We start from the raw sequence: 24958 nt of genomic DNA on the forward strand, positions 1-24958 counted from the left end.
GCCTGTGTAGGTAAGGTTTGACTGTGTGTACACAGGTTTTACACGAAGAAGGGATTTTATACCATTTGGATCACTGACAGAGACATTGACCAGGTCACTGGCACGGTCACGAGTTGAGATGGTGAGCACAAAGGATGCAACCTTCTCTCGGTCCAGCCTGGAGTTGAGGAACACAGCACCTAATGTGGACAAAAGCTGTGATCAAATTATGTCACTGACTGTAGAGATGATTATAAAGAAGATGATTAGCAATAAGCTAATTATGATTCTGAAGATGTTGCCAGTTATGACAGGGATATAAAATGGCGCTTTGCCTCACCAGTGTGGAAATCAATGCCAAACACGTTGGCCTGGTTCGTCACAGGAGCATTATCGTCGTCGAAGGCTGCCACTTCTATGATGTAATACTCCAACTTGGGAGCAATGTCCAGATCCCTGGCTGTGACCTTAGAAAACACATCGATGTGTCTCATCATTTGGAATATTTTCTCATGGCTGGCTTGCTTTGACTCAGATAAATCCCTCTAGATGCAGGTGTGAGGTTTGAAAGATGTTACAATGATGCATTGTTAATAAATAGATCTGCTTGTTTTGCATTCTCATCCAAACACCCAACTCATGATCCTGGGATCCGAGCTTGAAATCCCAAATTATTGTCTTCTCATGTCTTTGCTATTTATGGAATACAACATGTACGAGCTGTAATATGAACGAGCTCCATGAGGCTCAGACAATGAAAGAAAAAAGAAGACGAAGAAAAAAAAAAGAGTGATTGATGGACCAGTGATTGTCAGGCCATCGAAGTTCTGCTACAATCTTTGGCACATTTGCAGGTATTACTGGAATAAAATATAATTGCACTGCTAATTAGAATGGCACTCGTTCTCGGCTGAACAGTGTTCCAGGTTATATCCCACTGATAGGTCGGATCTGCATCCGGACCTTAATCAAAATCTAATCGGCTTGTTCTTATCACCTATCCAGCTCATGCAAGTAGTTTTGTCATAATCAGTCCACAACGTTTTGAAATATAATGTGATATATTGTTTTGTGGTCCCATCTCATCTCTGGTGAAGAATCACTTGAAAATTAAAAAATTCTCCTTTCCGAATCCGGATCCAGATCTTCAATCTAATCAATTGATCATTGTCACACACCACCCATTTTCACCAAGTTTTGTCCGATTCCATCCATAACTTTTAGAGATATCCTGCTCACAGACAGATAGATAAACAAACAGGCAGGTGCAAAAAAAATAATAACCTCCACCCACCTTCGGTGGCAAAGGTAATTATCATGCGCTATTTTATAATCATCATCAAATGTCTAAAATGTCTGCTTGAAAATATATGCACTAAACCTTCCCTCCCCACTCCCCCCCCACCCCCCACCATTTTGACACCAAATTCCAGATGTATCCGATGATATTTCGTTTTTCTAAACATCGGCCTTGGGATAAAAAGATAATCGGGAGGTTTGAAGACACACCATGGCCACAACCGATCCAACTTCAAGAGATTCGTCGATGGTGATGCTTTGGATCGGGGAGAGGAATTCTGGCCTGGCATCATTCACATCATCTACAAATATCTTCACAGTGGCACTTGCAGAGAGTGCTGGGGTGCCACGATCGATGGCCAGCACCTGTGACAAAAGATAGGGGTGATGAGACACAAGCCCAAGAAAGGTTTCCATAAATGCGTCACCTAGCGATTTAAAGAAACTGTTTTTAATTTTTCTAAAATAATGTGATAACTGTTATTGAGATTAGTGGTCTTGTGAGAACACTGGACTAGCATTCCAGAGATTGTGGGTTCAAATCCACTTGAAGGCAGCTGTATTAAGGACTTGGATTCCAGATTTCTGGAAGTTTAGCTCGTCTCACAATTACATCACTGCTGGACTGGCTGTAAAAACCTCATTTGACTCGACCTGTCCTGCCTGGTTTGGTTTATATGTGATTTGGTTAACATTTAATGCCTTTTGGCACAGCAAGGTTGGGTACTGAAATGCTGCATGAGATTTCCAAGATGTATGTTTAGTAAATGTGTTAAGTAAATGTAAACAGATTTGTATCATTAAAAACAGAATGAGGAAATCGAGTCACAATGGGCCAAATGTCCATTTTAAGTGTCCAAGCTCCTTAGTAAACACTCAAATATCGAAATTGTCCCATGCTGAAGACAATTCCCCCGCATTGATGAAACTTGGCACAGAAGTCAGGAAATGTCTTTCCACCTAAATGACTGCAGTTTTGTGAACGCAGCACCAGGAGGTGTCACGTGTTTGGCAACATTACGTAAAATGGGGAGAAGATATGAAAAAAGGATATTATTTCGTACTCGCGGCAATCGAGAATTGTCGAGTTGGAAGATATTCCAGAATACCCAAGGCATATGCATGATATGCTTATCAACAGGGGAGTACAAGTTCATACAAGGTCAGATTTTTGAACGCCAGTTTCTCTGTATAATGTTGCAACCCATATGAAGAGGCTTAAAAAGAGCAGTGGGTTTGTGTTGGAGTTAGTGATTTCAAGTCTGTCATTTATGTGGGTTCAGGAGGCTATTGAATGATAACAACAAGAACATTAGTTAATATATCCAATAACTCACCACGAGGGACCATCTTGCTAATATGTAACATGCTGCACACTACTTAGCTGGAATAGGCCAAATGAAAATTCCTGGTGATGGCATCCAGACATTTGTTCCACATGTTCTCGTAATTGGACTATATCATCCATTTCTCAACCTACAAAATTGTAGCAGTACAAAGAAGGAAAACACTGATACCACAAACGGTGATAAGCAATGAATCCTGGTTTTGTCATCTATCTATAATTGCAGCAATCTGTGTGTGTGTGTGTGTGTGTGTGTGTGTGTGTGTGTGTGTGTGTGTGTGTGTGTGTGTGTGTGTGTGTGTGTGTGTGTGTGTGTGTCTGCGACCGCTGTTTCTCGACAACCACTGGACCGAACTAATTGAAACTTGCCAGGTATCTTGCTGGGGACCTGAGTTTGTGCCTTTTCAAGGTTTGATATTAAATCGGACAAGTGGTTCCCAAGTTATGGCCATTTATTTACCAAACCAATGGCAGGACACATTGCTGCGTAGGTGTGACCGATGAGGAAAGGGCGCCATTTAGTTACCAATGACAGGACACGTTGCTGCGTAGGCGTGGCCGTTGGGGAAGAGATCCTCAGCCGCGTTCCCCATTACGGGTTACAACGTACGGACTTCCGGAGAGTGATGACTTACTGTATCTATCTATAACTTCTCGATTTCTTATGCGCATTTATAGATAAACACAATGCCCCAATCCAATCATTGTTTACAAGAGCAATGAAACAGCCTGTGTGGTTGTTTGAAAGTTTTTTTTTTGCACATACGGCCACGCACGTACGGGCACGCGAGAGCAAAGGAACGGCCTGTGTGGTTGTTTCTGGCACACGGTTTGAAAGTTAAAAATAAAATTTTTTCCACGTACGGGCGCGCACTAGTTATGAGAATGATGACTGAATACCTGTGCACCACTTTCCCAAATGAAAAAGAAAATCTAACCTATAGGAGGCAAATTACATAATTTGTGCAACCAAACTTATATACATATATATATATATATATATATATATATATATATATATATATATATATATATATATATATATATATATATATATATATATATACACACAGTGGGGAGAACAAGTATTTGATACACTGCCGATTTTGCAGGTTTTCCCACTTACAAAGCACGTAGAGGTCTGAAATTTTTATGACAGGGACACTTCAACTGTGAAAGACGGAATCTAAAACAAAAATCCTGAAAATAACATTGTATGATTTTTAAATAATTAATTTGCAATTTATTGCATGAAATAAGTATTTGATACATCAGAAAAACAGAACTTGATATTTGGTACAGAAACCTTTGTTTGCAATTACAGAGATCAGATGTTTCCTATAGTTCTTAACCAGGTTTGCACAGACTGCAGCAGGGATTTTGGCCCACTTCTCCAAACAGATCTTCTCCAGATCCTTCAGGTTTCGGGGCTGTCGCTGGGCAACACAGACTTTCAGCTCCCTCCAAAGATTTTCTATTGGGTTCAGGTCTGGAGACTGGCTAGGCCACTCCAGGACCTTGAGATGCTTCTTACGGAGCCACTCCTTAGTTTCCCTGGCTGTGCGTTTTGGGTCGTTGTCATGCTGGAAGACCCAGCCACGCCCCATCTTCAATGCTCTTGTTGAGGGAAGGAGGTTGTTGGCCAAGATCTCGCGATACAAGGCCCCATCCATCCTCCCTCAATACGGTGCAGTCGTCCTGTCCCCTTTGCAGAAAAGCATCCCCAAAGAATGATGTTTCCACCTCCATGCTTCACGGTTGGGATGGTGTTCTTGGGGTTGTACTCATCCTTCTTCTTCCTCCAAACACGGCGAGTGGAGTTTAAACCAAAAAGCTCTATTTTGGTCTCATTAGACCACATGACCTTCTCCCATTCCTCCTCTGGATCATCCAGATGGTCATTGGCAAACTTCAGATGGGCCTGGACATGCGCTGGCTTGAGCAGAGGGACCTTGCGTGCACTGCAGGATTTTAATCCATGATGGCGTAGTGTGTTACTTATGGTTTTCTTTGATACTGTGGTCCCAGCTCTCTTCAGGTCATTGACCAGGTCCTGCCATGTAGTTCGGGGCTGATCCCTCACCTTTCTCATGATCATTGAGGCTCCATGAGGTGAGATCTTGCATGGAGCCCCAGACCGAGGGAGATTGACTGTTATCTTGAACTTCTTCCATTTTCTAATAATTGCGCCAACAGTTGTTGCCTTCTCACTAAGCTGCTTGCCTATTGTCCTGTAGCCCATCCCAGCCTTGTGCAAGTCTACAATTTTCTCCCTGATATCCTTAGACAGCTCTCTGGTCTTGCTCATTGTGGAGAGGTTGGAGTCTGATTGATTGAGTGTGGACAGCTGTCTTTTATGCAGATAACGAGTTCAAACTGGTGGAGTTAATACAGGTAATGAGTGGAGAATGGGAGGGCTTCTTAAAGACAAAACTAACAGGTCTGTGACAGCCGGAATTTTTACTGGTTGGCAGGTGATCAAATACTTATTTCATGCAATAAATTGCAAATTAATTATTTAAAAAATCATACAATGTGATTTTCAGGATATTTGTTTTAGATTCCGTCTTTCACAGTTGAAGTGTACCTATGATAAAAATTTCAGACCTCTTCGTGCTTTGGAAGTGGGAAAACCTGCAAAATCGGCAGTGTATCAAATACTTGTTCTCCCCACCATATATATATATATATATATATATATATATATATATATATATATATATATATATATATATATATATATATATATATATATATATATATATATATATATATGTGTGTATTTATGACAGCCTTATAGAATTTACGTATGTTAAACATGTTGTTTTGCCATCTGTATTGATTTTCTCATTACATAGGCAAGATTCCATATTCCAGCAGGAATATATGTTTGCCCACATGAGAGTAACATCAAAAGGCTGTTCCTGTAACAATTAAATGTGTAAATGCTAACATGCACCCCCCCCAGAAATCTCCCAATCTTTTTATTTTATGTGAGACAAGACAATTAATGGGGATTAGAGCACGAGAAACATACAGTAAGTGTGTACAAATCACGAATCTCGCGGTCCAGCTGTGCCCCCGAGGAGATACGAATGGTTCCATCAGTTGCATCAACGACAAAAGTATCTCCAGCACCAGTCTCCACGTGGTACCATACTTGTGCACTCGGGCTGACATCTGCATCCTCTGCCGTCAATTGGCCAACAAAACTTCCTGCAAGACCACACGTATAAAGACATACGATGGAACGATTTTGAAAAAAGTTAATGAGTCGATAGTCTTTGACTGAACAACTGAGAAAAAAAAAATTGACATAACTATACAACCTGGAGGGCTGTTTTCCATGATTCTGATAGACAGTGAAGCATTCTTAAACACAGGAGGGTTGTCGTTAACATCAAGCAGGGAAACGAGGAACTGTGCCGTGGAGTTCAGGCCTCCACCATCTTGCGCCAGCACAAAGAAGTCAAGGTGTGCTCCAGCAATGGCCTCACGATCCAAGCCTTCAGCTGTGGCTACAACCACAGTGCCTGTCTCGCAGTGACACAGGGTAAAGTCACAAGATTTCATCAACAAGTCTTGTGTCACATTTCATCAGGTCAGGTGTTAGAAGAGGAAGAAATTCATATTTGATGCTGGACATTACCTTTGCTGGCATCAATGCTGAAGTACTGACTACCATTTCCAAAGAGCTCGTAGGTAACTGTACCATTATTTCCTGCATCCATGTCTGTTGCTATCACCGGGCCATTTGTCACTGTGACATATGTTCCTGAATCAACAAGAGTTCATTAATATGACAAATGCCAATCAAAATCACACAATGAGCTTCACTCAGTTACGATGCTTATTAAACGGGAGATCAACATTTTATTGGACGATTGAACAAACGTTAAACCAAAGCCTTGAAGTTCGAAACATGAAGACCTTGAGCATGTGGCCAATTATAATTGAATAACCAAAGTTCCAGAAAACAATCCAATGGACAAGGATTTGTCGATCTCGAGAGGATCACTTACCAGATGGTGAATTCTCCTGGATTTCTGCTTCGTATGTCGATTTTGAAAAGACAGGTTGGTTGTCATTTTCATCCAAAACGTGAATTAGAAGCACATTGGAATCCTGTAGAGACAAATCAGGTAAGTCACAACATAGCCAGGCAGAATTATCAAAGGACAAGAGTCCAACGGAAGGAAATGCAGAGCACGGCTGGTGCCACATGATCCACACATCAGACAATGTGTTTGAAAAGCGAATGAATGACAGATAAATTAACGTAATGTGCAGATTAATTATAATATTTCCAGAAACCTACAAATGAGTCTTTAAGTGGATTGGGAGGTCACGGCGAATTTTAGACCTAATTAATTACCATTCTCGATGTACAAAATTGTGGGTAATCTGACAGGATAATTATGGCCCAAACACAATTTTCCTGACAGTATAATTCCACAGATATCAAAAAAGTTCCAAACATTTAGGCTTATCATGTCGTATTCTTGAGGATCCATAAACTTTCATTTGCTTCGTCTATTAAAGTGATATAATGGTGGACATTAATTTTAAGGTGATAAATCAGTCTAAAAACATTCCCCACAGCTGAAAGGCAGTGCTTGAGTTGTCAAATGAGCCGTACGTGTACATGCACTGGGATTTGTGCAAAAATAATTAATTTTTTACACAAAACTTGTCCAAAAGTTTACATTGTATTGAAAGAAAACGTTATTTCGCTTGAGAAAAAAAAAACCACAAGAACATAATGGTAACCATCCAGCTATCGATCTGCATTGTTTCCTAGCGTTGCGGACCTTGCGGGCATAGCTGGGGTTTTCTGGGTTGTCCCTTGCCATGATGTTCAGCACATACTCAGCCTGGCGCTCTCGGTCAAGGACGTTGTTGACGGTCACAAGCCCCGTCTGCCAGGCACAAAATAAAGTTGACATGTTGTGCACTTGTGTGCAGGTCACCAGTGAGGAATCAAACACATTTGGTCATCTACATTTGTGGAATAATTTGGATGGACAATAGGCTGCAATGTGATCGGCAAAAAGGACTCCAATATAAACGTTTTGTGGACCCTCCTCGAGAAACTACTTGAAATTCTAAATATGAAGAGAGAAAAATATGCTGAACAACGATACAAAACTCGTGAGTGGTGTAAGTTGCACATTATTTAGTTATTTCCGTATTAAAAATGGATTAATCATGCAGGATGCCCTCTTGTCCTATGTGAGACATCTGTGTATGATGCTAGGGGGAAATAGCTCTTAGTGGTTGTATTCAGTATTATCACAACTACATGCAAGAACCTTTCATGATATAAACTGGGAATACAGCAATAATAATTCACAGATTTCCCCTCCCAAGTGATAAAATACGAGTTGAATTATTGAATTGAACATGAATTATTGAATTAATTCATTGATGTAGTAACTGATTATATTTGCTTATCAAAGAGCTAATTTATTCATTATGCTAAACCACTCGAACAAATAAGACAGCTTCACAGAAAGGAGATTGAAAAAAATAAGCAATTAGCAAAGAAACAAGCTGGTAGGCGGACATGGGTAGTCGCCTACCCAATAGAAACTGACGCGATGGGCCCGTTCGATGGGGAATGACCTGAGGATTAAGCACAAGAAAATTCATGATTCTAGCTTCAAGGGTTAATGCTGCAGATTGTTTTTTCGTGAAAATACCCCCACATTTAGAGGTTTTTCGGCCGTTGCTGGGCAACGGAGGGGTCCATAGCAACGGTTCTTTCTCACACATAACTCGGACATACCATGAACCTTCCATACCAGTTTCATGTATATCTGACTCATAGTCTCTGAGATACAACGAACTTCGTTTTTTTATTGTTTTCGACCAGGGTTCATTCAAAGTCTATCTTCTCCGAGAGTTTTCATAGGATCCGGCTGGAAATTTTTGATAATATGGCTGAATGTACTGCCCACAGTCGCTTGTGGCCCGATTTTTGATTTTCGAAAAAATAATTTTTTTTATGATTTTTCAAAAATTTCAAAGTCCCTTTGCTGGGCAACGGTGGTGTCCATAGCAACAGTTCTCATTTGCACACAACTAGGTCATGGTATAAACCTACCAACCAAGTTTCATCGAAATTGCCATTGTATTAACTGAAATCGCCATTTTAAATACTGATAATAAGGGTAGAACACATCTCAAAAAAAACATTTTTGGATTTTTTTTTTTTCCGACTAGATGGACTACCCAAAAAGGGAGATGGAGAGCAGAACATTCCAGAAGATTTTATGCTGTACCTTTTACGTACAATATTAATGTAATATACATGGAGCATCTGCAATCACAATAATTTCTTAAAGGATTTCAGATTCATGCTAAGCAAACCTTCTATCAGTTACTCTTTAAATACTTCGAAAACATTTCTTCCAAAGTCATACTATCGGACCCTGCTCTTCTCGGGGATACGTTGCTGGAAAATGCCACAAATAGCGAATCCGCGAATAGCGGGGCATTGTTTCAATGTAAAAAAGGGAGGATAGGTTCCCAGTGGTTCCCGATTCATGGGGGAATATCAAAAATCCCGTGAAAAAACCACAAATACACCCACGCAGTCCATACATTTACAGAGATCTGTGCATGGCACATTGTGACGTCTTCTGGAGTAACGACATTTTCCTTTGCCCTGCTCATCTGCGCAACTCGTCTTCTGGCAGCCGCAGTACATCAACTCAAGAAGAGTACTTGGTGCAGATGGGAGATCTCTCCATACAACCTCTAAGCCAGTATCTTTGTAAACTTTCCATCCATGAGCATCTGAACTAGGAAATGACAGGAAACTGTTCCAAACATCTAGTTTGGATTGCCAACTGGTAGTTAGCCCTCAATGCATGTTTCTGTCGAGAGTTAATTGTGGGAGGCATGCTTGCTTCAGCCTTGGCAGCTCGCAGAAACAGGTTGTGTCGAGCTTAATTTACTTCTGAGCAGTCTTGGCCATAGAACTTACACTCAAATCTCTAACCGTCATTCATCAAACTGGTATCTTGAGTAAACAAACTGCCAAGCATTTTTAAGGTTTCTTGGAAGCTATCACTTTGGTGCATCGTTATCTTCGCGACCAACGGTGGATGGAGGTTATGTTTTCACCCCAGTTTGTTGGCCTCTTTGTTGTTGTGTCTGTTTATCTTTTTGTTAGTCTGTCTGTCTCTTTTGTAGTCTGTCTGTGAGCTTCACCATTGAGTGATAGGTCTAAAAATTATATAGAGCTGTAAAACAATATCTCAAAAAGTTATGGACGAATTTGGATAACACATGGTGGATAGGTTAGGTGTGTGACAAGGACAAACAGATTCTATTTTGGTGAAGATCCTAATCCGGATACGAGAATTTTGAAAGTAATTCTTCATCATTGAGAGATGGCTGCCAAAAACGATATACAGCCCGATATTTCAAAAAGTTTTGAATGGAATTGGATGAAACTTGGTGGATAAGTTGGTTAAGTGATGAGAACAAGTCCTTTACATTCTGGTTCAGGTCCAGATGCAGATCCGGCCTACCAGTGGGATACAAAACGTAAATTGTTCAACCTGGTGGAGGTATGTATTCTACCGAGTACCGTTCTAGTTTTTACTTCTTTCTTCTTGGATTTCCAATAAAACGAGCTCACCAAATCACAACCTGTAAAACAGTGAAGGTCGATGAGGGCATCGCTCACACTATGTCCAAGATGATTTTGAACAGCAGTTAGATTCACTGTGCACCTGTGGTTACCTTTTCCAGTGTGCAGAAGAACTTCTGAACCAATTCCATGGGCTTTATTAGCCACACCAATGACAAACACATGTGCATCAGGGCTTTTTATTACAATGGAGGAAGTACCTCTGCTTTAAGATCTGGAAGAAGGAAGTAAGGCATACTGGTAGTGGACAAAGTCTTGTTTCTGCCTCTTCATGGTTGCGTCCCAGTTCATTTAAGGCTTTTAAGCTCCATGGCAACTTCAACTTCACAAAGTCAGTGACACTTGCCATCCTGCGTCATGATAACACAAACATCCCTCAGAATATGTGTAGGACGATGATTCCATGTCTTGAAAACAAAATGTATGAGTGCTGCTATAATCTCATTGCAGGACAGGAATTTCTTCCATTGCTGTGGCACTTGCTGATCCTCAGCTGCTCAGCATATATCTTCGTGAGCTAGCTTTCAGCAGCTGCTCTTTGCCCCCCTCTCACCACTCTTTATGCTGAGCTGCCAATACGTATCCACGATTAAATACACAACAGAAATGTCAACACTTTTTGCCATTCCCACAAGCTGATTGAGCAGGTAATCAACAGGCAATCCAAATGTGGTATGTGGCTGGGGTATTATTTTGCGGTAGCTACTGAAGCATTGCCATTCCATCGATGACTCAAATGTATCCATGACAAGTGTCGACTGGACCATCGGCTTCAATAAAATGCACCACATTTGACTTCATAGTTTTGTTGAGAGAGCTTTCTGCATTGGCTAACAACAGTGGCAGTGGACCAAGATTATATGCCAACATCTTCTTGATATCCAACTTTCTTGCCCCAGCAATGATGAGCAGTCTTTGGAAGAGATCTCTGTTGGCTTTGATCAGTATCTCCTTCACTTTCTTATTTTCGATTTGGATGACTTGTTCATCGATACGAATGCATGCATCTTCTGTTTCTTGAGGATCGCAAACATATCTTCTTCACCTTGTAAGCGAATCTCACACAACAGCTGCATCTCCATTCTCAAAAAGCCTCAAAATAGTCCCTTGTTACCTCATATGAAGTTATAGCATTAGATACATGGTGCAGGAGAGGCTCATTACTCTCTTCAAAAGGATTGACCTTTGACAGTTTCTATCACTGCACATACATCTTCATCTTTCTCATTCTTCATGATGAAAACAGTGTTCAGATCTTTCTTTATCTGGGTTCTGTAACATCCCTCACCCTCTTATAATACTCCATAACGTTTTGACATACACCCCACCCCCCTAAACTCCAACCCCCCCTCCAAGCATTACAGAATTTTTGAATTGCCCCAAAGTGTAGATCCTGGCCTTCCCTCATATCCTTTGCCTGGCTTTATATCTATCCCGATGATCTTAATTTTGTATATATTTTCAACCAAGCCGAAGTTAAAGTAGTAAAGCAAAGCCACAGCTACATTCATCTCCGAGAATTTTTTTTTTTAATCTTCCAACTCCTTCAGTATGTTCATCCAGTGTTTCCCAAACTGCAATGTTCTCTTTGTTAAACTTGAGGTTGACTGCATTAGCTGTGATTTGACTCTCAATTTCGCACAATTCCCATCCTTTCAAACGTCGGCAAACTCCATAAATTTCCTAAATCTTCCTACACTAAATGGACCGGGGGTGGCAACAACATGCATACAGCAAAAAAAAAAAAGCCTGCAAATTTTCCCTATGAATAATTAGCAGATACGCTGGTGTCAAACGAAATGCGCACCACCATGATCAACAGTGTTTGAATCAAAGCATGAGATTGGCCAAGAGTTACGTCACATCAACATTGGTGCATGAGAGATGTGCAGCGATCGGAAAAAGTGTGAAGAGGAAATTCTCATTTTTTTCGGCAGTTCTTTTCATTTTTGGGGGATTAATGTGCAATTTCTTGATTGATGAGTTATCATTTTGATGATAAGATACATTTTTAAGCAATATCCAGCACATCTTAATTCGTTTCTTGAGGGGGGTTCAAAAAAGTAATGAATTTTGCTGGTCACCCTACGGCCGACAAAGAGATGGTCATACACAGAGAAATGACAAAGAAGAGATGATGAAATATGAGAATCTATTTTGGGATTATTTAGAGGCAGCATGACAAAGCAAAATATGTATTTAACATCCAGGGGACGTATCAGTTATCATACAGAGCCAATAGCAAGACGGCAGCAACAGCTATATGCCCCTCGAGCCGGAAGCCATTGAGGACCTCCTCGATATGCAATGCAAACATGCGGATCAAGATCAAAGATGGGCGGAGTTACATGCCAGGAGGGAGGAGGAGATTGGGACCGTACTCTGTGCAGAGCGTTGGTGCTACCTAAGCAGTCTCTTTGGCTATTTGGCACAATCCTGGACGGCTCGCCACTCCGACACAGGATACCAGCAAGCTGGCACTCATTTTGCCGACCTCGGAAAGATGACAGGCTGAGTTAACCCCACCTGGTATTAATTCAACAGCTGAGTGGGATTTGAACTCAGGACACTGGGATCCCAAGCCCACCACTCTAACCATTAAGCTAACACCAGGAGGGGAAAGATATAAAAGGCTTGTAATTTTGTGCTCTGGTCGACTCCATGTATTGATGGGTCTCTTCTGGACTCTATTAGTCGTTGGCATCTCTGGTTTCCCGGAGGCTTTTCATAGCTCATCGTCTCCCTGTGGTGGTGTTCGTCATGACCTTTGGCATCTCGCTCTTGGCAGCTCTTGGTGGCGATGTGCTGGTGTGTGGTTCGTGAGTCCAGGGACATTTTGCTGTGCGGTTCTTGCTCCGAGTCGTGTGATGCGGGGCAAGCTGACATGAGCGAGGGAGGTGAGCAGTGGAGCAGCCGTTACATCTCAGTGTCCTGGGAGAGGTCATTGGTGTGAACCTCGTGGCAGCCGGTGTCTGGTACCACCCCAGAGCATTAGCAAATAAATAACAGAGTGCAAGGGTACCATTCACCGCAGTCGTGGGAGATGCGGCACACCCTTCGGGAGCCGCAGGCTTGTCGCTTGTGCAATCTCCCAGAGGGACACGCCAGGCTCCCCAAAGCCCATCGCATCAGCTTAATGGGGCTGTCCTGTCTTATCCCCAAATGTTTCTCTCCTTCTATCTCTGTTGGACAAATGTAGGCCCTAATTAGATAGTTGGAAATTGTGTTGATGCTTGCTTATACATGTGTGCTTTTATTTTAATAGTTAAACTTGTTAAATGGATTTGTTTTCCTGACTCTTTTAGACATCTTAGTATATTTTTCACACAAAAAATTACATGGGTGACACAATAAATGAAAGGTACTTTAACATGGGTCAAAGTTGCCCGTTTCAGTCGTGCTATTTTGATTTTTTACCATTTTTGAGGGTGGCTGCAGGCCTCATTTTTTCTGCAATGTATCCGGCTTTATTTTTTTCTTTAAAATACCATAAAAGTTGCATTAGGAAAAAAAAAATTCATTGCTTTATCTCAAACAGATGCCAAGAAATGAGTTGCTAAAATTGAAGGATAATTAGGGGGTCGTTTTTCTTCAACAAACCTTGACACGCTCTAGGGGTCATATCTCAAAAACTCCTTGGAATACAGAACTAATATTTGACATTTTTTCTGTTCAATGTTTGTCCAACCCACACAAAAAAATCATGAAAATCTGAGATGGTCGACCTGGGACTTTTCTGAAAATTTGTTGATTTGACACGGAATGACCCATGTAGTTGTTGCATCAAGAGTTCTCTACAGGTATATAGAACAGAATCCAATGTCATTTGTTTTGGACATAAGGTGCATTCCGTTTATTCAAACACCCACTCACTTTCCTCTGGTCGAGGTAGCTCTGGCTTGGTGAATATGGCCTTCAGCCACACTGTGGTTTGGTAGCGACTGCGTAATCAGAGATGCCAACTTTTGGAAATCAGAATTAGGGAGGATTTGCAACCGACACCAAATAATGTGCGCGAAGCGCACATCTCGAGCGCGGAGCGCTCGACCCTTGCGGCGGGGTCCAGGGCCCGCCTTAGGGCCCTGGAAGCTCTGGGGTTCTAGACGCTCTCTAGTGCCCTCTGAGCCCTATTTTGGAGCATTTAACATGTTAAGAATTCCCACTTTTTGAACAAAAAAAGGGGAAAATTGTGCACTTTTTAATGTTACATGTATGTTAATATTAGTAAGTTAGGGGACAATCAAAGATTAACAAAAAGCACAAAAGAAGCAATATTTTTCTTACCTTACTGGCTGGTACTACTGCTGCTTGCTTTTTCCATGGCAGCTTTGCTGAGTGACAGCTGTGTGGCTCTTTTAGCCCTTCTGATTATGTCTTTGCTGTATTCTCTCTGGTAGCAAGGGGTGCTATGAGCTAGTTTTTCAATTAAGAGAGCTTCCAGGGTTTTGACACTCAAATTGGGACGAAATTCAGTATGATTCTTCCGTACAAGACTGAGTGCCCGCTCACATGATGCGTTCGAATGAGGAATGACCAAGATTCCCTTCATCACTTTGCTCAAATTAGGATACTTCTTGGCACCAGTGCAGGGATCTGTGAGCTGTGAAATCCGATGCCACTGCTCATCCACTCTCACTGTCTCAGTAGCAATTGTAGCTATGGAGGCGTCTGCCTGGTAGTGAGCGAATTCACTCTCAAGACTGTCTATGTCACTATCACCGCCACTGAACAGACAGGGGAATTTCTTGATGAAAAACTCCACACAGTCAAACCCCACTTCTTGGTGTAGCTTAACATCCAGCACCTGAGCATGCTTGGCTAATTCATCATCTAGCGGCCAGGTTTTGAAGATGTAATTGCAGGCTTTCACATAATATGAGCGAACTGCACTGAAGAAACCTTGGATGTCTGACTCACTCAGAGTGAAGGTGGATTTCTTGAGACTCCTTTGTTCCCTTATATACAGTTTGGCATCGTTCCCAATCATGAGGTCCTCATCATTCTTCTGATGATTTCTGTCAGAGAAGGGTACATTTACCAGAGCAACCGATGACACCGATGGTTTCAAAAACCGTACGAAGATATCTTTCAGAAGACCATTCAATTCTCCGTGCAGGAGATGAATACAGGGTTCGTCTCTTTGGAGCAGAAGATTCCCCTTCTCAAAAAGCTTGTTAGCATATCGAAGGAAGAAACAATAGAGTTTTGTTTGTGGAGACAAGAACATCCTGTTGACACGTTTTTCTCTAGATTCCTGCACAGTGTTTGAGGAAGATGCGCTTTTAGTTGTAGAACTCATAGTACACTTAGCCGCAGGGCGATCACACTTGCGTTTACTGCCAGCAGAAGAGGTCAGACTCGTAGTACCAGATCCAATTTTACGTTTGAGGAGAGAGCTTGAGGTAGGTGCAGCCAAGGAAGAAGACCTCTGATTCGAAGGTTTTGCTGAGCTTCTATCAAGTGATTTGGCAAAAGCAGAACTTAACTTGGGTCCTTCTTTGCCTGTAGATGGGACTATCACAGTCTTTCTCGACTCTGAAGGGATCTGCTTTGTAGATGAATGTGATGAAGGGCCGGTGATGCTACCTGCTCTCAGCATTGGTTTTGGTGCTGTCCCTGCTGTCTTCTTCGCAGCAGATACTGCAGTGGTAGTGGTGAATGCTGCTCCACTAGTGCTTGATCCTGCAGTGCCAGTACTGGCAGTAGATACAGTGCCGTCCTTCTTGCTCGTTGTTAGAGTCTTGGCTACAGTTGGTTGCATTTTTCTTCGTACTTCTTCTTTGAAGAAGAGGCGAAGTGGCTCCCACTGTTCAATCAGCCTGTCTAGGCACTGACCAAGGGACAGCCACCTTGTTGCGACATGCTTCAGAATCTTGTGTGTCGGGGCATCACAGAGTTCTTGCAGTGCTTTCACTCCTTTGACGCGTTTACTACTTTTGTCCAAGTAGTAGTAAATATCGATGAGAAAGTCATCTAATTCAATGGGTAAGGCCTGAGCCGCCTTCTTGGCCGTATTGTGCATCATATGGCAAGGGCATCCCATGATGTAGCACTCTGGATTTTGTTTGTGGATATAAGCAGCGACTCCTTTGTGCTTGCCCACCATGACAGAGGCATTATCAGCACAAAAGGAAACACAATTTCCCCACGGAATTTTCCTGTCACTGAACTCATGATCAAGCAGTTTGAAAATGTTTTCTCCAGTGGAATCTTGTTTGCACGCAGGCAAACTTAGCAAACCTTGCTTCACAATCCCAGCACTGTTGTCATAGTACGAAATCAGGACAGGATATAGCTGGGCCTCACCACTGTCATTGCTACCGTCTGTAGCTAGGCTAAATGGAGCTAGTCTAGCAATATCGGCAATAGATGAAGCAGTAACATTTGACAACTCACCAATTATTGCTGAAGTTTTTGTTCTTGCACATCCATACTTTGAGGCAACTTTTGAATCTGGAAACATCTTTTGAAATAGAGGTCCAGCATGATCTGAGACTGATATGGGCAAGTTATGTTCCACAATAAATCCACTAAAGAGAAGTTCCGCTCGGGTAACATCCTCTTCCTCGCTTGTCCCTTGTTTGGTGAAATAATTCAGAAGTGTACCGGTACTCGTGCTCGAAGATCTCTCCTTTGCAATGTCTGTGTGCCGTTTGCTTCCAACGTGCTTCGGAATATCATCGCGACCTCCGTGCTCAACTGAAATATCAACGCTGCAGACTGTACAATACTAATACGCATGATGAATTCCTCTTTCAGACTTTCGAATACATGGGTATTGGAGACTGTATTCGGTCTTGTACTTCTGAGACCATTTCTTGGTCTTCGTAAGCTTCTTTTCTGCCATTTCGTAATCAACATCGAGGGCTTGAAGCATCGGTAACTTCGAAGTCGATGTTCCACAGCTGCAGCGTGACTCGTAGAACTCTAGCGGCTGTTAAACACCGCACGGTGGTCGCGACCGCCGGGCTGGTACGGGGCCCAGCTGCATGCAGTGAGCGTATCGCATGCATATACACTGTGCATACATACCGCATGCACTGTATTGCACACATACCGCATGCACTAAATCTCAGTGCATGATCGCATAAGCGAGATCCAGACCCAATGTTTCGCTGCTCCTCATTTGAATTTGCAATTTTTTACGTACAATTTGGTAACAGCGAACGTTATGGAGTTACCACATGCTATACGTAGCAGACGATGCTTTTCATTCAATTCTCATACTAGTACATTCTGATTAGTGAACAGTGCAAAAATATCAAAATTTCGGGAGGATAAGGATAGTGATCGTAAGGGCGGGAGTTTGGGTGAATTTTCGGAAGCCTCCCGATGAAATCGGGAGGGTTGGCATCTATGCGTAATATGTGCAGAGACAAACAGTCTTGAGTGGGTGGTCGATTCTCAGGGTCACTGATTCGATGGAAAAGTTCTGAGCATAAACCATTGATGCATGGAGCTGTCATTGTTGGACTGTACATTTTTGTGGTAAACTTCTCAAGTTTTTAGAAAGACATGTTTTCAGAAATTTTTACAAATTAATTTCAAATGAAAAGCTGAAATGTCTTGCATCAATAAGTATTCAAATCCCTGAGTCAATACTTTGGAGAAGCACCTTTGGCAGAGATTACAGCTTCGAGTCTAATTGGGTATGTCTGTATCAGCTTTGCACATATGGTTGGATTTTCTCCCATTCTTCCTTGCAGATTTGCCCAAGACCTGTCAAGTTGGATGGGGAGTGTCAGTGAAGAGCAATCTTCAAGTCTTTCCACAGATTCTCGATAGGATTCAAGTCTGGCTTTGGCTGGGGCACTCAAGGACCTTCACATTGTTGTTCTGAAGCCATTCCAGTGTTCCTTTTGCTGTATGCTTGAGGTCATTGTCCTATTGGAATGTAAATCTTTGCCACAGTCTAAGTAAGGTCTTTTGCACTCTGAAGTGGGTTCTTCTCAAGGATTTTCCTGAATTTGACTCCATTCATTGTCCCCTCTATCCTTACATGTCTCCCAGTCCCTGCTGCTGAAAAGCATCCCCATAGCATGATGCTGCCACCATCATGCTTCATGGTAGGGATTTCGTTAGATGGGTGATGAGCTGTTCGGTTTCCACCAGAAGTAGCCCTTTGAATTCAGGCCAAAAAGTTCCATCATAGTTTCCTCAGACCACAGAATATTTTGCCTCATACTCCCAGAGTCTTTCACATGCCTTTGTGCAGACTCAAGGCATGCTGTCATGTGCCTTTGTCTCAGGAGTGGCCTCCGTCTGCCCACTCTCGTGCTGCAGAGATTGTTGTCCTTCCAGCAGGTTCTCCCATCTCAGCCAAGGAACTATGTAGTTCTGTCAGAGTGGTCATTGGGTTCTTGGTCACCTCCCTGACCACGGTCCATTTTCCCAGTTCCTCAGTTTGGTCAGACGGCCAGCTCAAGGAAGAGTCTGCATAGTTCCATATTCTTTCCATTTCCCAATGAGGGAGCTCACTGTGCTATTGGGAACTTTCAACACTCTAGAAATTGTTTTATATACTTCCCCAGATCTATGCCTCCTCTCAATTCTATATATGTTCTACAGACAGTTCCTTGGACCTCATGGTAGAATTTCTGCTCTAATATGCACCGTCAAATGAGACCTTTTATAGGAAGTTGTGTTTCTCTCTAAATCATGTCCAATCAATTGAATTGGTCACAGGTAGAATCCATTGAAGTTGGAGAGACATCTCAAGGATGATAAAGGGAAATTGGATGCACCTGAGCTCAATTTGGATTGTCATCGCAAAGAGGTTGAACACTTATTGATGCAAGACATTTCAGATTTTCATTTTTAATGAATTTGTAAAAAATTCTAAAAACATGTTTTCACTTTGTCATTATGGGGTATTTTGTGTAGATCGGGGACAAAAAAAAAAATCAATCTAATCCATTTTAAAATCCAGCTGCAACACAACAAAATTTGACAAAAGTCATGAGGTGCGAATACTTTCTGAAGGCACTGTACATTTAACAGCTGATCGGATAGCCGAGAGGAATGCGTACCCACCTTTGAGCAGTCTAGCCGAGGTTTAAATCCCAACCCAGCTATAAACTGTCATCCCAGTGTTTCACATGCAAGGTGATGTAGCAATGTGTGTGCAGTCCACTGGATGGACATTAAACATGGTGTCCCATCTGCTGTTATTAGTTAGTGGACATTAAAGATCACCTGGTGTCTTTCGTGACGACGAAGACGAAGTCAGATATATTTTCCAGGATGGCACAAAGGGAGACATAACTGCAGAGCGTTTGTCATTCAGGGTAATCCTGTCTGATGAAGTGGAAAGGCAAGTAAATGAACAAAGCTATCCAAGGCAAAGTCATTGATACATGAATGGTGTTCAGCATTTGTGCTTCGACATGGTAGTATACAACCAAGGGAGGCACAAAACCATGACAAGACTTTACAAACCACTTTCTTTCATGGTCATGAGAAAGAATAATTTATTTCTGCCAGCATGATTCAAATTATTGCAGGCTCTTCATAAAACACCTTCTTTTCAGCGAGATGAAGAGCGATTGCAGAACATTTTGAAGGCTTGTTGTTACAAAGTATTGTTTGCAACGCATGACCAGTACAACGAAAGCCTGTCATCTAATTAGTCAGATTCCCACTGTGTTGTACACCTGTACTGCCTGATGTATTTGTGTGGATTTAGCGAAATTTCAAAGGAATATTTGCCAGTATCCATTGTCCAGGTAGTCACCTGCCACGATTACTTTTTCAATTTGCACTTATTCCTCTGTGACCTGAGAATCCATCCATTGGGACCATACTCTGTGCAGAGCATTGGTGCAGCCCAAGCAGTCTCCTTGGCTATTGGGCACAATCCTGGATAGGTCACCCCTCCAACACAGGATACCACCAAGCTGCTACTCATTTTGCTGACCTCAGAAGGATGACAGGCTGAGGCAACCCCACCTGGTATTAATTCAAAGTGGGATTTGAACTCAGGACCCTCAGGACCCTCAGATCCCAAGCCCACCATTCTAGCCATTAAGCCAACACCAGGCATATGACCTAAGAATGTCATGATCTTTCCGGCGAACTGCATGATTTCAGACATTCCATACTTGGGAGAATTTGTATGCAGCACAAGTTTAACATGCAACAACATTCACACCTTGTGTTTCTTCAAGCTGATAAAAGGAGTGAAAAATACAAGACATCTGCTTCTGGTGAATGGAAATTAGTAAGCGACCAAGATAAACACTTTGCTTGCTTGCATGGAAGAAATAATTGGGCAAAAGAGATGGGGGACCATGGACACAATCAGCGAGAGCTTGCCATTAAAAGATATGTACCATTACGTGCTTTCGTTATTAAACGTACCAGAAGCTACGTACCGAGAGCTTATTAAAAGCTATCTTGCAAAAGCACATGATGACATTTGCAAACTTCATGTTTGAAAGGAGTACTTTTGCATTTGCATTCTTTTGCAGTCGAGTCGGTTATTGTGGAGTTTCCGAATGTTGAATGACCTCAGCACAAACAAAACTGGTGAACGTTATTTCAATAACTGGTTCAAGGAATATTCCTTGAAACTGCAGCAAGTTTGGATTTCACAGCTTTGATTATTGTGAGAAAGAGACCAAATAATCTGGAACAAGAAGGATGTTTGAGGTTTATTGTAAATCAAAGTCACTTTGATGAGTGGATGGAATCATCACAACTTTCATCGAAATATGCTAAACTGCCGTGGGAAGCAAGGAGGCGATGTTTTGGGCATTAATCCTTCGTCAAAGCTTCTTTCTCCGACGAAGGGTTAAATTTTGCTCCGCTTTTTTCCCACTGACGAAGAGTTCACGTTTAAAACGCCAGCTTCTCCTTGCTTTCCATGGAGTTTTGCAAACCTTGATGAACGTCCTATTGATTTCACCCATCGTTATGTACGAAAATTGAAAATTTTCATCATACGTCGGTCTCTCTCATTTCTGAAGGACTCTGAAGGACAAAGGTGAGGCTGTCAATGTTATTGACTGTATATGTCAAAGGTCAAGGTGACTGATGTCATTTGCATAAAACAGATACTACCAAAAGTGTTTGTGCTACATAACATCACACTTGACACAAATGTGTTGCAAAACATCACCAACAAATTAAGTGCAGATCTGATAATCCGATCATTATGAAAACGGAAGATTTCTGCAGGGGCTGGGGGGGACAGATGATGCATTTCCAAAATAGTGGCAATCCGAACGTCGTTTCCATGGCAACGAAATCACCCATGGTAAAGTATAGGGGTTTTTTTTAGGGACAAAAAAAGACAACTCGGAAACGCTTCAAAATGCGGGTATCAAATTGCAACCATGTTAAAATGTAAAGGTGACAGTGACGTCATTTGCATGATTTTCGTCATACCTGTCAGGCTATTGCCTGACACCTTCTTGCTCTACTTGTCTGCTGACACATATTAATACCAGACTTCATTAGCATGAAGAGCTCTTCATTTGACTTTGATTCAGTTTTTAACCAGATTGAAAGTGGGAGATACACCACCCCCCCCCCACCTCGACAACATTAATTTCTCAACAGATAAGTTAATGTAAAGTGCAATCAAATAATTAATAAATAATACACGTCTCAGAGAGATGGTTCAGAAGAGGAAACTTTTGATTTAATAACATTGTTTAACCGAGTTGGTTATTGTGCCCAGGCTGTGGTTGCTGGTTGTACCATTGTCTGGGGGTGCGGCTGTGCCGCTGATGCAGCACCCTCTATTACCAGTACCCTGGTACTTATTTTTCGCTGACCTCGGAAGGATGACAGGCTGAGTCAACCTCACCTGGGGTTAATTCAATGTCTGACAGGGGCTTGAAGTCAACACCCTAAGATCTTAAGCCAGCTCCCTTAATCGCTAAACCAACACCAGACGATTGTTCAACTCATCATTGTGGAAGGGCTTGCAGGATAGCCTAAAGGACGGTATGAACACTCATTCTGAGCTGTTTAGCTTGGGTTTGAATCATGACCCTTTTATAAAATGTCACCTTGGTGTTTCAAAGGTAGGATTGGCATCAATGTGTGTGCCATCCCTCAGATGGATGTTAAATTTAGTGTCTTGTCTGCCGGCATTAGTTGGTGAACATTAAAGATCTCACGGTGTTCTTCGCGAAGAGTCAGTGAGCTATCACGAGCACCCTGAACAAATTACAAATTTCAGGTTTATTATACAAGGGGCATATCAATAGCGGTGCCACCCATCCACTCCACCCCTCCCTCCTCCACCTCATCCTTTCCCCAGAAAAAGATGCTACTCCCAGTCATGTGCTGCATACAATAGGAGAAAAATAAGGAGAATATCATCATGTAGATCGAAAAAGATGAGAAAAAGGTCAGTTTTAATAACGATTGATACTTGGTATTGGCACATTTCACAACTCGTAATTTCGTTTTTTCTGTAACCTTTTATCCATTATTTTCAGACGTACACAGAGAATTGCCTTATTACCCTGCACACAAGAAGCGAAAAGTGTGGTAAAGCAACTGGTTCACTGTCTGTCCTGTCCACAAATGTCAGTTCATGTTTGAGAAAAAAACTTAATTTCAATTGAATGTTGTATCTTGATCATGAATCAGAACATGAATCAGTAAACGAATCTGGAGTTGAACAGTACTTTGGCTCCGAATTAGTCCAGATCACAGATGCACAGATGAGCAAGACAATTTTTCTTACTCTGCCCGTCTGGAAATCAAACAAAATTTAAAATCCCTTCAAACAGGAAACTTACTGTTTTTAAGGACGTCATAAAAGACATAAACGACATGCACAAATAACTACTGTAACGTATTAAATAAGGTGGTGCAAAAGACATTAAACTTCTGGAATCTTTTCCTACGACCTTTAAAATGTTAATTTTAATTCAGTTGAATTATATACTTGAACACAGGAGAACACAAATCCCTGATTGGCACTTTCAAAAACCTTTCGTTTCACAGTTCTTGAACAAATGATTGTGCCATCTCGACCAATCAAATTTGTCGCTCAGTGTTGGAATAGAGATTCAAACAATCGTGGCTTGTAGGAAATATAGATCGTCCTTGGAAACGCAAACCAAGAGTTGAAGACTCTTCCAGTGTCCTTTTTCTCAAGACTCTGTGGGGTGAAGTTTTATGAACTCTAGTTTTTGTTGGCTGAACTTTTTATACTTCTAAATATAAAGCATAACTTCTCATAAATACCTTTCACACCCAAATTGATACCTGCCAGCAATTTTTTTTCCTCACTGACAGAGCTCGAATTGGAACTACTCACTGCAAACTTTCCGTCCCACTTTGCATCAACATGACCAATCAAATTTGCCTCTGGTAGACCCCTGCCCATGTCCTTGATTCTCAAGACAGCGTGGAGCAATGAGTTCTACAAACTTGATAGTTTTATATCATAGGAGTTTCTGTAATGTCATCAGAACAATAACGAGTAGAGGTAAAATCAAAGTATACACCACCCCCATACCAAATACATAAATAACAAATCCTCCAGCACACAATATTGGTGGGGCACCTTCGGCCCCCGGCGATGCCGCGGTACAGCACATGGAGACGGTATTGGGAGGGAGTGGTGTACTTCTGAGGTGACTATGTACAAATGATACTTACTTCCTGTGCAGCATATGGAGATGGATTTGAGGTGGAGCATTGTACAATAATTGATTGATTTATTGATTAATTGCATAATTAAAATAAATAGTGATCATAAAGTAATTAATTTCTCAATCAATTGCCTAATAGAAAACCTAAATCACCACGGCTTCATCCGAATCTGTAACTTTTTGAAAATTAAGTGATTCATCGAAAAATGAATAATTAATCGATTAATTGATTAATCAGTACATCAAAAATACCCTTTATAGCCAAATCACTTGTTCACTGTCCTGTCCAAATGTTAGCTTCCCAGCTCAAAAGGTGCACAGATAAGAAAGAAAATAAATCGATAATAATTAAGTAATTAATCAATTGGTTGATTGAACAAAAGTAAAATAATATCGTTTTTGCCAAAGCAAATCTTCACTTTTGTCCCTAAATTTCAGCTTCTGAGCTCAAAATATGGCTGAGATATCACCTAGACAAACAAACAAACAAGAAAACAAGCTGGAAGTCGACATGGGTGGTCGCTAGATTAAGGCAAATTTGAAATATGTAGATAAGAGAACACATCAGAGGGCATTTTTGTCATTCCTTGTTCCATATAGGAACATGTTGAGCAACTGTCCATTCATCATTTGTGTTCGATTCCCTAACCCTAGGTTACAGAATCCCAACGCGAACGTCGGGGTGAAAGCATATAGTAATATAATTGCATACGAGTCATACAGTTTTTGACATATCGGGCTGAAATTCTTTGATAAAGAGGTTGATTATAGTGCGCATAAAAACGCAGAAGCCAATTTTTGATTTTCGAAAAAAAAAATATAAATATTTTTCGGATTTTTTCAAAAATTCAAAGTCCCTTTGCTCGGCAATGGTGGCGTCCATAGCAACGGTGCTCAAAAGCAATCAACTAGATCCTGGTATGAACCCACCAGTCAAGTTTCATCAAAATCGGTTGACTCCTCTGGCCTCCAGAGCTGTCCATTACATACAAACAAACAGACAGACAGAAAACCTGAGACTGAGGGTAGTCTAGCGACCACCCAACAGAAAAC

At 41.6% G+C, this 24958-nt stretch overlaps 1 protein-coding gene across 1 annotated transcript in view; it reads right to left on the reverse strand.

Annotated features, from left to right (window-relative positions):
- The window catches only part of CDH23 (cadherin related 23), a 683120-nt gene that overhangs the window by 103085 nt on the left and 555077 nt on the right, over positions 1-24958 (reverse strand). The window contains exons 42-49 of the mRNA XM_085883587.1: positions 7435-7542; positions 6646-6748; positions 6273-6398; positions 5953-6156; positions 5661-5839; positions 1489-1644; positions 320-446; positions 63-179 (exon numbers count right to left, since the gene is read on the reverse strand). Coding sequence (XP_085739713.1) covers positions 63-179; positions 320-446; positions 1489-1644; positions 5661-5839; positions 5953-6156; positions 6273-6398; positions 6646-6748; positions 7435-7542 — 1120 coding nt within the window. The remainder of the gene's footprint in view (positions 1-62; positions 180-319; positions 447-1488; positions 1645-5660; positions 5840-5952; positions 6157-6272; positions 6399-6645; positions 6749-7434; positions 7543-24958) is intronic.

The sequence above is a fragment of the Eptatretus burgeri genome, chromosome 5, assembly GCF_056783735.1.
Source record: "Eptatretus burgeri isolate ZD-2024b chromosome 5, Ebu_testis_v1, whole genome shotgun sequence".
Taxonomy (NCBI): domain Eukaryota; kingdom Metazoa; phylum Chordata; class Myxini; order Myxiniformes; family Myxinidae; genus Eptatretus; species Eptatretus burgeri.